Genomic DNA, 15,549 nt, shown 5'->3' on the forward strand with positions numbered 1-15,549 from the left:
AAAAATTATACAACAGGCATGCAAATCTTTAAGCGCTGTTATAAAATTTTTTCTGAAATTTATTTGTGTTTCTTTCTGTGATCTTAAATTTTAGTCATGGTAAATAAAATCTTAAGAAGTGAGTTGTTTGACATTTGGTGTTGCTGAAACTTCTAAAAGACAGCAAGGTGTCCCTGATTATGTGATTAGTAAATTGAAAGAAATATCTGATGAAAATGCTCGTTCCGAAGTAAATAAAGTAAATTAAGTAAATGACTTTAGTTCGTAATCAGCAACCCAGAAAATCCCCAGATACCCAGTTACATAGAAATCTACCGATTTTTTTTTCAATTTTCGTTTTATTGGATCCGCCATTTTGAATTTTTAGTAGATGACTTTAGATATGTAATCAGCGACCCAGAAAACCCCCAGATACCCAGATTCATAGAAATCTACCAATTTTTTTTTAATTTTCGTGCGCCATATTGGATCCGCCATTTTGAATTTTTGATAAGTGACTTCAGATTCGTAATCAGCGACTCAAAAATCCCCTAGGTAAGAAGTGGTGTAAAGATCCATCAACGAGTATTTGTTTAAATAGGTTTGTGCAGCTAGATTTGCGATCCGAACCACTGTGCAGCGCCACTTAGCGGTTCTATTTTTCGCATACGTATTTCCCATCATAGAGGTAGCACACGTTTTAAATTTGGGCGAAATCGGTTCACAAATACGACTTTTATAAATAACTCGACACCAGCGCCGCCAAGCGAGTTTTCTGGTAGCCTATAATAGGACCATATATGCAAGCTATAACCTCTGAAAATTTGACTGAAATCTTTGCAGTAGTGTTTGAGTTAACTCCGAACAACGAAAACGGCTATTATTTTATATATATAGATAAAAAAATGCGATTTTCTAATGCAAACATATTTTTTATTTTAATTTACTTCACATTTTCATGGAAAGCCGAGGTAATTACGCACATACCTTAACTGATTTTCGCCGACAAAAAGCTTATTAACTGCAAACAATTAAAAAAGGATAGTTCTCCGTGAGTTCAAAATTTCGGAAATTTTTTTTCAAGATTTCGAATATCATGAGGAAATAAAAAAATAGATGGATTCTTTTTTCGATAAAGAATGTAAAAAAATATATTTCACCCCAAAAAAATATTGAGGTGTAAATATTGTATGGAATGACCCATATGCATCTTACCGATGTAAATGAAAATTTCATATTCATACATGTCTCTACAAGTTAATATATATATATTCATACATATGTATGAGATTTTCTTTTAAATCTCTAAGATATACTTATATAAAATTTAAGTGTGTATAAAATTGCTAATGACAAAACCGAAAAGTACTCAACATTGCAGACGCCACATAATCAAAACTGAATTATTACGAAATATAAATAAAGTGGCAGCACTTCACGCTATTTTACATTGGAACATTGTTTACTTGTTTTTTAATAAGAAAATAATCAATCTTTTGTTGTAAAATTTATGTACTTTTTGAAAAAGTTTTTCATAAAAAAAATATTTTACTAGTGTTTCAAAAGAGAGTATTGGTGATTTAGTGAATTTTTGAGCGTGCAATTACTCATAAAAAAGAGCAATTATTAAAAGAAAAACATTTTTTTAAATAACTTTTGCACGGTTAACAATATAAATCTCCCACCTCCGAATTGTTAATACAGGGATACAAATGCGCCGATTGGTACCCTTCCTGACAGTTTTGGACGTTTTTGTTTGTTTTGTAAGTTGTACCTTTAGCTACAGAATTACCGAGTTACTTTATGTACATATGCACACAAGCTGTGCGCTAGGTAAACATTACACAAAAAATTATCACAGGTGCAATAACGCCATAATGGCTTTATTTCACTTTGACAGTGAGAAATACGACCATACGCAAAAATATGGCTTTATTTCTCAATGCCATATGGCGTTACTTACTATGGCTATATTGTACGGCATCGTGCTTAACCTGTACAGTGTTATAGTATTATAGTCAAAGTTCAGAAAAAGTAATTTTGCTGCCTCTTCTCCCACGAGACGATTTCTTAGAGGCTCGTATATAAGGCCGGCTGCACTGAAAAATTGCTCCCTTTCGAAGAATAAAATGCAAAAATTAACCAAAATATGTAACTATATAGAACTACGTAAAAAATAAATAGCACTGAAATATTTTATGATTATGTTTATTCAGTCAATGGAAATACATTAATTAAATATAACAGTACAAATATAAAAATTTATGTATTTAATTGCATATGCGATATAAAACTTCTTTCAGACGTTCTCTTGGTAATGTAATATCCACCAAGTTATGCCTAGTCAACAATTTGTTAAATTCTAGGAGAGATCACGTTATAGGCTCATTAATTCCATAGTTAGTTCGATGCTTATTAACAAAAAATAATTCCTTGTGTCGCAGTTTTTTTACAGCAACATTTAAAGTAATGAATTCTAGCAGGTGAGATGAGTTTATTTAACCACTTATAATGTCGGCTATAAAAATCAGCGAGGAGACTTTCCGTCTACATTCCAGAGAGCTCAAGTCAATTAAAAGACAGCGGGATTTATATGATGGCACTAGCTCAGAGAAGTGCAGAGAGTGCAAGGCAAATCTAATTACCTTTTTTTATTCTCTCCAAACGAGAAATTAAAGAAACCTGAAAAGGACTCCATATTTGAGAAGCATATTCTAGTCTAGAGCGGACAAAAGTTGTGTAAAGTAATTTTAACGTATATGGGTCTACGAAGTCCCTACTATTGCGTTTCAGAAAGGCTAAAAGTGAATATGCTTTAGGTATGGTGTAATTTAAGTCAAGAGATTCAGTTTTAGTGGATAACACTCCAATTCCAAGGCTGAATGATGAATGTAAGGGAGCTAACCGTTTTGAGAAAGTTACGTGAAAACACTTATCAATATTCAAATGCAAGTGATTTACTTCGCACCAATTAAAAAGTTTGATCAGATGTTATGTGGGTACCTGTCGGTTAAGGCCAGGTGGTATACAGGCATGGTTTTCCAGGCCCAGGCTAGCTTGCCGGATGGGGGGGTTGCTACCACCCGCCTTACCTACCACACATAAACGAAATTTATTCATGCCTGGTTTCAAGAAGAACACGAAAGTAGGGAAGAAACCCGAACACCATAAAAAAGGAACGGAAGCAAAGAAAAAAAGGAAAGGCCTGTCCTGTCAGGTGGAGTCGTCCCACCCCCGCTCCGTGTCTCGCATACGCAGCCATGGGCGTTGCGCTGACTCCTAACATTATTGCAACGCCCTCTTTGCCTGCCTTAGTTCGTCTGTCTATTCGTCTATCTGTCTCGTCCCAGTCGAGTCATCCGCCTACGCCCTCATGTCCCCTCATAGGCCCTAGTGTAACACCCACACCAAAAATGGAAATATTCAGCACTCCATTACGAAACCCTTAGCCCTTCAGATGTTCAACAATAACATTTCCATGGGTACAAAGTTAATTAACGCCTAAAGACCCTAAAGAAACTAAGTATTTAAAAAAATTAAATTCAATTCAACCACCCAAGTGCAGATTCAAACATACATACATAGATGTGCACAAGTAAATGTATGTATAACTACCCTAACATGTGAATGAGTTACAGCTATTATTAATTTAATTCCATTAAAAACCGTGTTCCAAAAAACGAAATTTATTATAACTGGTATTGACTTGAAGGAAGATTCGCAAAAACTTTAATAAAAATAAAATCCACAACTCAAATTCAATTCTTCGCTAATCTTCCAAAAGAACTTGCAAAGATAACAAAAAACGCAAAACAATTAAGCTACAAAAAAATTCATTTACTCAGCTTGAACACCCTTTATAAAAAAATAATAGTAAAAAAAATAGATCAAAACAAAAGTGGAATGGTCGTTGTTTTTCTCTCAGTGTACATACTTAGCTTTTTGTAGGAGCTTTATCGCATACTATTTTCGAAACTAGCTGTCGCTTGCGATACAGTGAGTTCGAAGCTTAGAGAAAATTCTACGTCTAACTGCATTGAAAATGCAAGAAGAGCAATGGTCATTTTCCAAAGAAAAATCCAGAACTGGAAAACGCCATTATATAAACGCCTATGTGGTTAAACTCAGTCTTTTTGCTGATTGATCACAGTTACGCCAACAATAATTTCAATCGAAGATAGTTTCGCGCAAAGTGTTTTTTTATTTTGGACTAAAGGAATCTACTTACGGAGTAGATCCTGTCAAGAATTTTTTGCGAGTTTTTTCCCCACCCCAAAAAAAAAACCAGGTGAGTAAGGATAAGAACCAAAGCGCAATAAGAAGCCGTAGTTCTTATGTTCTTTTCTCCTACAGTGCATCGGGTGGACGTAAATCCAGACAGTGGAGCTAGCTCCCCCCAGTGGCTTTTCTGCAGCAATACGAGCAACCTATCAACTGCCTATTTCTTGCACCTTAGTACCCATTTTGCATACCCCACGGAATTTGGTGACTGTCTCTTTCACCAATCGACCTCCGCAACTAGTGCACTCGGGTTGAAAGAAACTTGAAGCGCCCCCAACTTTAGTCACACGAACTGGCGGAGTCCGCTGTACCTAATCACCGCCCGTGGAGCTACCACTCCAGTTTCTCTAGCGAGTGCCTGAACCCGAAGCAAGCGCCCATAATCCCTTAGAAAATCGCGGAAAGNAGTACCCATTTTGCATACCCCACGGAATTTGGTGACTGTCTCTTTCACCAATCGACCTCCGCAACTAGTGCACTCGGGTTGAAAGAAACTTGAAGCGCCCCCAACTTTAGTCACACGAACTGGCGGAGTCCGCTGTACCTAATCACCGCCCGTGGAGCTACCACTCCAGTTTCTCTAGCGAGTGCCTGAACCCGAAGCAAGCGCCCATAATCCCTTAGAAAATCGCGGAAAGTTTGGGTTTATATGCAAGGAAGTAGTGCTGTTTTTGCCTTGACCAGATAGAAACAAAAATCGTAAACGTTAAGAAAACGTAGGGAAACCGGGTTAGTGTTTAAGAATTAAAATCCGAAAAGTGCGTGAATTCTAAAAAAAAAAAAAAAACTTTCCCAATAACTAGTTAGCAAGCCCAGATTAATCGTATATTTCGAAAAAAAAACCGTGAAGAAAAAGAATTAAGTTCTAGAATTTCTATAGTAAGAAAAAAAATAAATCCTGAAAAATTAATAGAAAGTGGCGAAAGTTTAAAATATTAAAATATATGAACATTGAAAGTGAAATTAACTCTAACCCTAAGTGCAATTAATTTTAAGTCACTTAAGCGAAACGAGGAAAAGTTTAAATTTTTTAAGCAAGCACTTTACCAGCCACCCTATCATCGGTGGAAATCGCAACTACAACGCTGGAAGGCCTTTCAACACTGGAGCTGTAAGGAAACATATATACAAGTAAGTGCCAATAAATTTTTCTCCTTCCTTTTTCTCTATTTCGCTTAAAGCCGATCCAAAAAGACTACCTAGGTAAATTTGTATGCCAGGCATGCGTGGGTATATTGGCAAGCCCACTTCTGTATGTACATACATACATATGTTCATACCTATGTACTAACTGAGATTCAAAGCTTCTCACTATTTATATCACATGCAAACTTTTATTGTTATGTCTTTTTGGTGATCGCTTGCTCTTAAACTTATTAGTTCCAAACAAAAAAAAAGCCCTTATTAAGTAAATTGTGGTTAGGATAAGACATAGTTGCTACAACTCTTTTGCATAAGTGTAGAGCTTTCCTGAGTAGAGCTTAATCTGACTGGGCCTGCGCATTAAGATTATATAGTGGTTAGTCAATATGTGCAGGATAATTTTATTTTGCAAATTAGTTGAAGTCGGATTTGTTTTTGTTAAATTTTCATTTGTTGTATAAGAATATGTAAAAAAAAAACAGAAAAAAAAGTAAATTATCTTTAAGAAACTAGTGTAATTTATCGCTTACTGAATCTGGCTTATCTCAAAACAACAACAACTATAGTGCTAGTGTATATTTTTCTTTAAAATGAATTCAAATATAGCTTGAAGTTGTAACGATTCAATCATGTGTTAAAATTGTTAGTTTTCCTGTTGACATAGCGATGACATAGTGAGGTAGGAACAGTGTTCTTAAGACGGGATCTTCCAAATCATTTGGCTTAGAAGGTCATGGTTGGGTAGGGTTAAGAAAGCGAGTGTCAACTGCCACCTTAGACCTCGCTTGTCTGTAAGCACATTTGTTAGGCGGGTGTCTGATTCCTCAAATTTTGTTTTCTAATAGTATTTTGTTCCTTGGGAGTGCTCCCAGTTGTTTTTGTCACTTAGCTTCAGTTAGGAATCCTAATAATTAAAGTTTATGTGGACTCAGTTGAAGGATGGCAAAAAACCCACCCCACGCCGAAAGAGCTAAGGCACCAGAGGATTCCGCCCGCCGGGACCCTTCAACTGCATTTAGGTGCATCTACCTCCACCTACATACCCATGTGTTGTTACAAAAGGTATATTTATAAATACGTGTGTGGTTATCAGTGTTGCCATTTTAGCCGTTTTCCGGCTAGATTTAGCCGGTTGCAATAGCAAACAGCCGGAGAAATTTCGATTTAGCCGGCAGCCGATTTGTTAGCCGTTTTTAGCCGATTTTGCTATTTGCCATGTTTTCTTAAATTTCAAATATGTATACATGTTTCCATTTTTGACTAAGCGAACCAACATCTGTTACAAATGGCTACTAGCCTTATCGTGGAGAAAATTTTCATGTCAGGCAGGGTTGTATGAAATTGGGCCGATTTCGCTTATTTTTATTTTGAACGAAGAAGGGATTTTCTCCATAATTTCTTAATTTTAAGTGAGTGCGAAGTTTTATTCGCAAACTTAGAAAATAAAAAATTGTTTCACTGTTAAGACACTTAAGATGCGTTTGTGTTTAGTGCCAATATAGTGCCAACAAACAGAATAAATATTACATGTAGATATTGTCACTCCCAAAGGTTTAAGGTAAGGGAAAATTTGATATTTTCAGTCTTTTGGCATCATATTTTACATCAGAATTGAAGGGATTTCTGAACAATCTGACCAGTTCTTCTGTGTAACTGTAATTTTGCATCCCTGTCAACAAATGGCTCCGGTAAAACAGTAAAACTATCTGTTAGCGTTTTTCTAATTTTATTAATAAAAAACACCTTTCCTCATACTTATCGTGGCCTATTGATTTTTTTTTGTTTTACCTCTATTTTGTCATAAGCTAATGTCGAACCAGGACATTTTTTCATTATAATGCCTGTAGAACACAGTCCCGGACAAGTTCCACCGCCAGGTTCTGTAACCCGTACTCAATGCGCTCTTTGTAAACAAGAGATAAATAAGACCCATCCCTGCTATTTGTTGAAATGCAAACAACTCTTTCATAAGCTTTGCTTAGAAGGTTGGCTGGCAGAGCATGATAATTGCTTCATTTGTAACAAAACTATTAGCCAACCAGACCTTAAATTAGTTGCCGGCAATTGCTTGCCTGGATCCAAGCAAAGTACGACCAATACTGCCCCTGCGGGTCAAAGAGTTATGACTCGAAACCTCACTAAGGCTTTAAAGCAAGCTCAAGCAGAAACTTCTGTCGAGCCACAAGAGACTCGTGGTTTGGATGCGAGTGCCGCAGCGCCAGCGCAGCCACCAACCAAGCCGAAGCTCCTCCTAGAGACACAGGTACTAGAAGGAGAGATAGAACCACTCGAAACCGAAATTCTCGTCAAGGTAATGCCGTTGATAACCGAATTTTACAAGAAATGATTGAACAAACTGTGACTAGAGTTATGGCGAACTTGAACATGACCGTCAGTCAGAACGCTCACCCCAGTTCTAGCCCGACATATACCCATGCTGTACCCATATCTATCATACCTATCCGTGACACTCCTGCTTCGATGGCATCTTCTACGCTTAATAGAAAGACAGTTGACACCATGCATAAGTGGAATTTACACTTTGATGGCTCCGCGGAAGGCTTAGGAGTAGAAGAGTTTATATATAGAGTGAAATCATTGACAGATGAAACCTTAGATAGCGACTTCACTGCCATGTGTAAGCACATGCACATATTGTTTTCTGGAAAAGCCAGAGACTGGTACTGGCGGTACCATAAGCAAGTAGATCGGATAGTTTGGTCAGATATTTGCGCTTCTCTTCGGCAGCAATATAGAGACTATCGCTTTGCTTTTATGAGCAAAGAGATGATTAGGTCGTGTAAGCAAAAGCCTGGGGAATCATTTTCCTCTTTTTATGATGCTGTCGCATCACTGATTGATAAGTCCAGCGTTCAAATGGACTAACAAGAGGTTATGGAGATTTTGAAAAATACTTTGCTCCCTGAAACCGCGAAAAGCTTTTGTATCAGCCAGTACACTCAGTTGGACATTTACGTAGGTTAGTGCTCCGTTGCCGTGCAGATAGCGTTACCAAACCGAGAACAGCAGTCAATCGCCGTCAAGTCTATGCCCTGGAGGACGCTTGTCATGAACCAACAGAAGATGGTGATATTGGAGGAGAGTTGGCATCTCTTCGTAGTAGCCAATCGAAAACCAAGTGTTGGAACTGTGAGGAGTTAGGTCACATTTGGGAAAACTGCTTGGCCGAGCGTCGTATTTTTTGCTATGGATGTGGGATTCCGAATGTCTATAAGCCACAGTGCACAGCTTGTCTCCCAAAAGTATCGGAAAACCGTCAAACGGGCCGCATCCAACGCCAGCCAGATGGGCCCAGAAGCGTAAAACAGCCAGAGTTGGTTGAAAAAATAAATTCGCTACCACCTACCCCTAACCCTGTTGCCCTTCATCGTCGATCGTATGAAGAAAGGCTTAGCGACTATTTAGCGGTTAGAAATCGTATTTTTAAGGATATTCCTCTTAAATTGAGTAAGCGTACTTTGCGCTTACGAAATTTTTATGACGATATTAAGATAAACCAAAAACTCTTAGTCTCCACAATTTTTAGTAACCAGAGCGATATGCGCAGCTATGCTGAAGTTTCGTTCTTGACGTATAGAGGACTTGGTCTCTTGGATACAGGAGCGAATATAAGCTGCATCGGTTCCTCACTTGCAACAAAGGATTTTTCTAAGATACTTTCATGACAATTAATAACTCAAACATTTTCAAATCACAATTAAATGTAAATACTAAGTGCGCACATCTGTTTTATTTACTTTCATTCCCCAACTGTTTAAAAATAAGTTTATTCTATAAATAAATTCTAAATCTAAACTTTCGAAAGTATTTCATAACTCACGATGATGATTAATATTGATTTTCATGTATGATGTATTAAATGACAAAATGTAAAAATGCTTTAATGCTATATTAGAACTATAATAAAAATAAAAAGCAAAATTCAGAAATTGTCTTTTATGTAATGCCGGAGAAATTCAGCTGCGAGCATGCAGCCTGTCATACGAGTACATATGTGAACAAAAAATAACGTGTCTCATATTTTGACCCAAATAATGCAAAGAAAAATTATTCGAGCGGAAAAAAATTTAGAATAAATTTTGCATGGATTGACCCACATACACTTGTGATCAGCTAATTAAGCCAGCAACATTTTGATAAATTTTGGCTATTTTGCTTTCGTTTGTTTAATGTTTATCATTTTTCTATGAAAGCCTAGCTCATTATATAACAAACACCATATAAATCCAGATTTCAAACTTTGTGCAAAAATTATGAAAAATTGCAGTTTCAGCTACATTTTTAACTTTTTATTCCGATTTTTTGGAATTTTTTTGAGTATGCAGTTTAATAACCTATTAAATGCTGGGGTAATAATGTGCAAGTCTTAAGTTGCTAAAAAAATGCGTTGATTTTTAATAATTTCTTTTCTGACTGCATTACAAATTTTTTTCCTTACAAAATAAATTCGAAAAATATAATAAATAATGTATGAAAAAAATGCGTCATGAAGTCAGAAAAAAAATTATTAAATCAAAGCGATTTTTAGCAACTTAAGACTTGCACATTATTAACCTAGAATTTAATGGGCTATTAAACTGCATACTCAAACAAATTCTAAAATATCAGAATGAAAAGTTGAAAATCTAGCTGAAATTTTGCAGATTTTTCATAATTTTTGCACAAAGTTTGAAATCTAAATTTATGTAGTGTTTGTTATATAACGAGCTAGACGTTTATGGAAATATAATAAACATTAAATAAACAAAAGAAAAATAGCCAAAATTGATCAAAATGTTGCTGGCTTAATTAGCTGATCACAAGTGTATGTATACATATGTATAAACGTACTTTACATTTTCATATATTTTTATTTTAGATCAAACACTGACCCGCGATCCCAAACTCCTTCGCCAAACATGGGAGGAACTTACAAAGCAGATTCTTCTAGAGGCAATTCCATAACGGATCAGCGGACATATGCTCACAGCTCCATAAATAGCCAGCAATTAGATCAAGCAGGATGTGAGTAAACTATGGATTAAAAATTATTATTCATTTTCTGGTAATTGAGTAAATATACTTAAGCTTTACCATTTTTAAATATTAGTAGTCGGGACACTTCCCCGACTTATGGAAACTTTCAGAAAAAATATGGTTACAAAGCCAGGCAAAGATCCGACGGCAGTAAATTCACATCGGCCCATTAGCTTGATTTCTGTATTTTCCAAAATATTTGAAAAACTTCTGTTAAAAAAATACAACCTTCTCTAACAAGTAACCAAATAATACCACCACATCAGTTTGGGTTTCGTGAAAATCACGGCACTGCAGAACAAGTTCATAGAAATGTTTCTTGTATTAGAAAAGCATTCGAGGGGAAGCAAATCTCTTAAGCTATTGACAAAGACTGGCAGGATGGTCTTATATACGAACTAAAGGTTTCACTCCCTGCAAATACGCATGCAATTCTGGAAAGCTTTCTGTTGGGAAAAAAACTTCAGAGTCGGGCACAATTCCTTTAGAATGGGAAGTCACCCTATATATAGTCGTTTAAAGTACAAAACCGCGTATCGTCATTCTACAAAACCGTGTAACTGACATTGGCTGCCAAAAATTGCATTTGCTCACACAAGCTCTTGGCTCAATCCTTATCCATTCGTCCTGAAATATACTAGCCAGAAATGCGATTGCTTTATAAAAAAGAGAACCATTTTGAAATGTGAGTATTTTTACGCTCTAGAAAATAATTTCTACAACTTCACATACGCGGTTTTGCATTTTGCTGATACGCGGTTTTGCATTTTGTTGATACGCGGTTTTGCACTTTAAACGACGATATGCAGGTCTCCCTCAAGGCCTCGTGATTTGCCAACTGACGAAACTAACCATTTCAACGTTTGCTGATGACTATCCTAAACAATAGTTCAGACCCTAAAGCAGTGGACGGACTTTACCACTTTATTGGTAGATCTACCAACTTTTTACCTGTATTTTATTTTCTTCCATTTTTACCAACAAAGGTTAAAAATCTGCCAAAATATTCCGAAAAGAAAGCAAAAAGATTTAAATGAGCGCAGTGTATACATATTTTGTCATCGAACACACCTAAAATAAATGTGAAAAGTTAACTCTGACCATGACCAATTTAAAAGTGAAAAGCAACACTGTGCCGTAATCATGGCTGAGAGAAGCTGCTAGTGGAAAAGTCTAGCGGTCACGGCGGGTGCACTCGCGTTAGACCCGGAGCTTCAGTTTCGTGTGGTTCCAATATGTAACCACCAGACAGACAACTTCTCCACGATAATCAATAACTCTAACGAGAAATCCTTTTACTGGCACACTTAGGACAACGAACCTGACGTAATAATAACCTACTGGTCCATACAACAATATTGTGATCCAGTGTTGCGCGATACGCCAACATGCCTAACAGTTCTCAACTATCGACTGACGGCTGCTTCTATACCCTACCCTACAATCGGATTTTGGGTTGTTATTAAATCCCCTTTGACACTTTCACAGCCACCCCAGGGTCAGACCAAACTTAGATCAACTAGTATTCCATTTCACATTTTATTCAAAAATTCATCTTATAATTATATGTACCTAGTCTACTTAAACCTAACATTATCTAAATTTAATAAGCGTGTTTTTTGTTGTTGTTACACGCATACGTATTTGTATGGAGCAGTAAGCGACAAATTTTATGTGCGCTTATGAATAGTTGTCGATAAAATCAAAATTACTTGTTTCAAATGGAAATTGTTGACGCTTGTCTTTTTCACACGTTACACGTAGATGTATATGCGTGTAAAAAAACGCGGCTAGTATCTAAGAACTTCCCTAATGTGGTAATTAAAAAAAATAATCCAAAGAAAACTTTAAGTTGAATTTCAAACTATTCCAAGTACTACTTTAAGCTTAAATAGTCTTTAAAAATACAAAAGTTATATTCAACAAAACAATCTTCAACACTAAATTAATTCGACTTAGTACTAACCATTTTACGCAAAGGTACAAGAAAATGAAAGTCACGACCTACCTCAACAAGGTTTGTACATAGGCAGATATCAATGACCTGATCCGAGTATTTTGTACATACATACATAAGTGAGAATGTTGGAGTAAACACCTATCACCGCTTTTGGCGGAGAATGAAAGCAAAAAAAATATAAAGCAAAGAAACAACTGCAAAACTTACTTTGAGCGCCGCATTGATGTTCGCACGCACTGATGGAAGTTAAATTAATATATAAAATTTGTATTGTATTTGCTTTCCTCTTTTTTTAACCTTTCACTGAATTTATCTTTTTTTTTGTAATGCTTAACCGTTAAATCAAATTACATTAGTATATTTAACCAATTAAAATGAGATTTTCACAATTTTAATGGCCGAAGAGGTCATTTGTAAGTTCACCCTAGCTGTACATACTGGCACATTCGAAGAGAATGAAAGAGAAAGGAACAAACATTTAAGGAGTGCAGAGATAGAGGACTAATAACTTTTCTATGGTTTTTTATATCTGCATTAAAATATGTGGATTCAAACTAAATTTAATGCTTTCTAACGGTCTTTGTCGCGAGCAGCCCCTTAGCCGGTTTTATATTGCTGGTCCCGCCGGTGAAAATATAATTAAATTTTCAGTTCTTGGTTTTTTATCGCATTTACTATGCAAAGTAAAACTCGCCAAGTGAATTTGAATATGAAGTGTCTATGCCTTTATAGGAGGTTTGATATTGCGAGATAGAAATATTTATGTAGACATGGATCTTAAGTCTTAAAAGAACGAGTTCTTACACGTGCTTGTACAAAAACTGTTTTTCTATTCTAAGCCACACTTTATGCATATAGGTCTATGAAATTTCTAGATTCTTTTGTTTTTGTTTTTGTGACAAACATCAAGGTTTTAATTTTAAGCTTAACTAGCTGCTATGACACGTCGCAATAATTGTGAAAAAATTACGCCAAATCGAGAATACTTAGCCCTCCACGGAACGGCTGAAGTGGATTAAAGGTGAGGCCGACTTAACTGGTAGACGGTTCGGTTTCGAGCGGATAACCAAGGTAAAACTGGAAGCTCGCTGATTTTTTAGAGATGCGGTCGATAATTCTCTGGCTAATTTTATGGATCTGATCAATGATTCCATTCGCTGGAGTGTGAGTTGGATAGCGACACTCGTTGTACCCACGTGGTTCCGACGTATCCCAAGGTAGCTGGCATCCGAGATTATCGTTTGATGTTTTAGCAATCACGTATCAATTAATTTTCCGGAACGTTCTTTAAAATCGCGTCAACCGTATACGCATGTACTTTTAGGCAAATAAACTTAGGTGTATGGCGCGCGTAGAATAGGATGGACGGCTACCAGGAAAAAGAGAAAGATCTCGAGCGGAAACTGGGCATCTCTCAAAAAAAGATGTCGGTGAGACAAAATATGACGTTTTTAAAATTTTCGGTGGCTGTGTTTAGTTTCCCACGAAAAACACGGTTGACCTTAAGAGGAGTATTTCTTAGTTTATCGAAATGTTAATAGTGTGCTGGAAATAAAAACGGAGAGGATAAAAATGAGGTCTATAGGAAATAACACGAATAAATCAAACAGGTACGAAGCGAGTATGTGTTTGCAATTGACATTATTACCTTTTCAAATGCGAAATAAAGTCAATTGACATTATTACTTTATCAAATGCGAAATAAAGGCAACAACAATTTGGAAATAAAGTCATTGACGCTATTTCCTCAAATGGAAATTGCGTCAACAGTGCTTAAAGTATGTCGATTCATAGAAAAAAATGTTGTTCTTACAATAAACATTGCCCCGTAAGTGTTGTTTTTTAATAGATGAAAAAGGTTATTGCCAAATCCTCAGAGTTGTGATATTAATCCACACACAATCATGAACTACCACCAATTGATTTTATTAAAAAAAATTAAATTACGAGTATGTAAAAACACGTTGCGAAAAAGTAAACACCTGCGTATAGCTGGAATACGAGAAATATTTGAAGAAAGAGTGTAGAAATGATCCATAACTTGCAAAACGTGTTTCATTTCCACAAAAATAATGCGACCACTATTAAAATGATGAAACAGTCCATGTCCAAAAACCCCGGAGGACCACTGAAAGAATTCTGTGTTTTAAATTAGCATATTTTGAACGAATTCGGAATGTCTAAGGTGGAAAAGAAACCAACCTTTCTATAAGGAAACAATTATAGAAAAAGAATTTTCTTACACTGTATTCATGTCTCCGCCAGCAATTTGTGACGACATCATTTAAAAGCAGCTAAGGAGAATGACGACACTATTTATTAGATGGCACATTCAACGAGCCAATGTGCCAAAATGCGGGTATAAACAATTATTGATTATTTAATATCGGAACCGAGATCATTTATCAAATTATATCCTTTTTTACTGCAGACAAGTTGTTGCCCCAAAACACAGCAGAAATCTTCTAATCAGGGCTGCCAACTATCCTTAGTTTTGAAGTGCCATAAATGTGCCAAATAGAAAAATAAAAGTGCCAAAAAAGGTGTCATTCCTTTTAATCATTCACATTTAGCAATAAAATAAAGCTACATTTTCCAAACAAAAGTGCAATGATAAAATAAGATAAACCAGTTGAATAGCCTTTATAAATTAGAAAATTTTAGTTGAGAAAAAGAAGTGCACACAAAGGATTTCACAAAAATGTATTGAAATGTATTTTTTTTTACAAAAGTGCCATTTTGGCACTTTGTGGCAAATTGAAAAATTAAGTGCCATTTGAATTAACATAGGGACAAATGGCACGGTTTGAGCCAAGTTTGCATCCCTGCTTCTAATAACTTACAAATAAAAAATGTGAAATATCGAGGGCTTGAATTCATTAATACCCTCTATCTGCAATTTGCACAAAAACTAATTTGTGATTTTAGAAACCATCTGGGACTTATTACCTGGGGGGGGAGGGGGGGGGAGGGGGCGGCGTAGCGTGACGTGGTGTGTGCGTCGGTCGCGCGGCGCGCGATGTGTGTCGCGCTGACGCGGGCCGCCGCGAAGCTAAGCAAATTTAATGTTTGAAAGAGAAATAATGTCAATGGATTTTATTTCGTTTTTAAAAAGGTAATGATGTCAATTGACTTTATTTCGCACCAGG

General features: G+C 36.2%; 1 protein-coding gene across 4 annotated transcripts in view; it reads left to right on the top strand.

The window, feature by feature from the left end:
• The window catches only part of LOC108381117 (uncharacterized), a 312,228-nt gene that overhangs the window by 228,048 nt on the left and 68,631 nt on the right, over nucleotides 1-15,549 (top strand). For all 4 annotated transcript variants that reach the window (XM_017637535.1, XM_017637543.1, XM_017637527.1 and 1 more), the window contains exon 4: nucleotides 10,283-10,428. In XM_017637535.1, coding sequence (XP_017493024.1) covers nucleotides 10,283-10,428 — 146 coding nt within the window. The remainder of the gene's footprint in view (nucleotides 1-10,282; nucleotides 10,429-15,549) is intronic.

Source organism: Rhagoletis zephyria, unplaced genomic scaffold (genome assembly GCF_001687245.7).
Source record: "Rhagoletis zephyria isolate East Lansing unplaced genomic scaffold, Rhagoletis_zephyria_1.1 Rzeph_scaffold_00132, whole genome shotgun sequence".
Classification (NCBI taxonomy): domain Eukaryota; kingdom Metazoa; phylum Arthropoda; class Insecta; order Diptera; family Tephritidae; genus Rhagoletis; species Rhagoletis zephyria.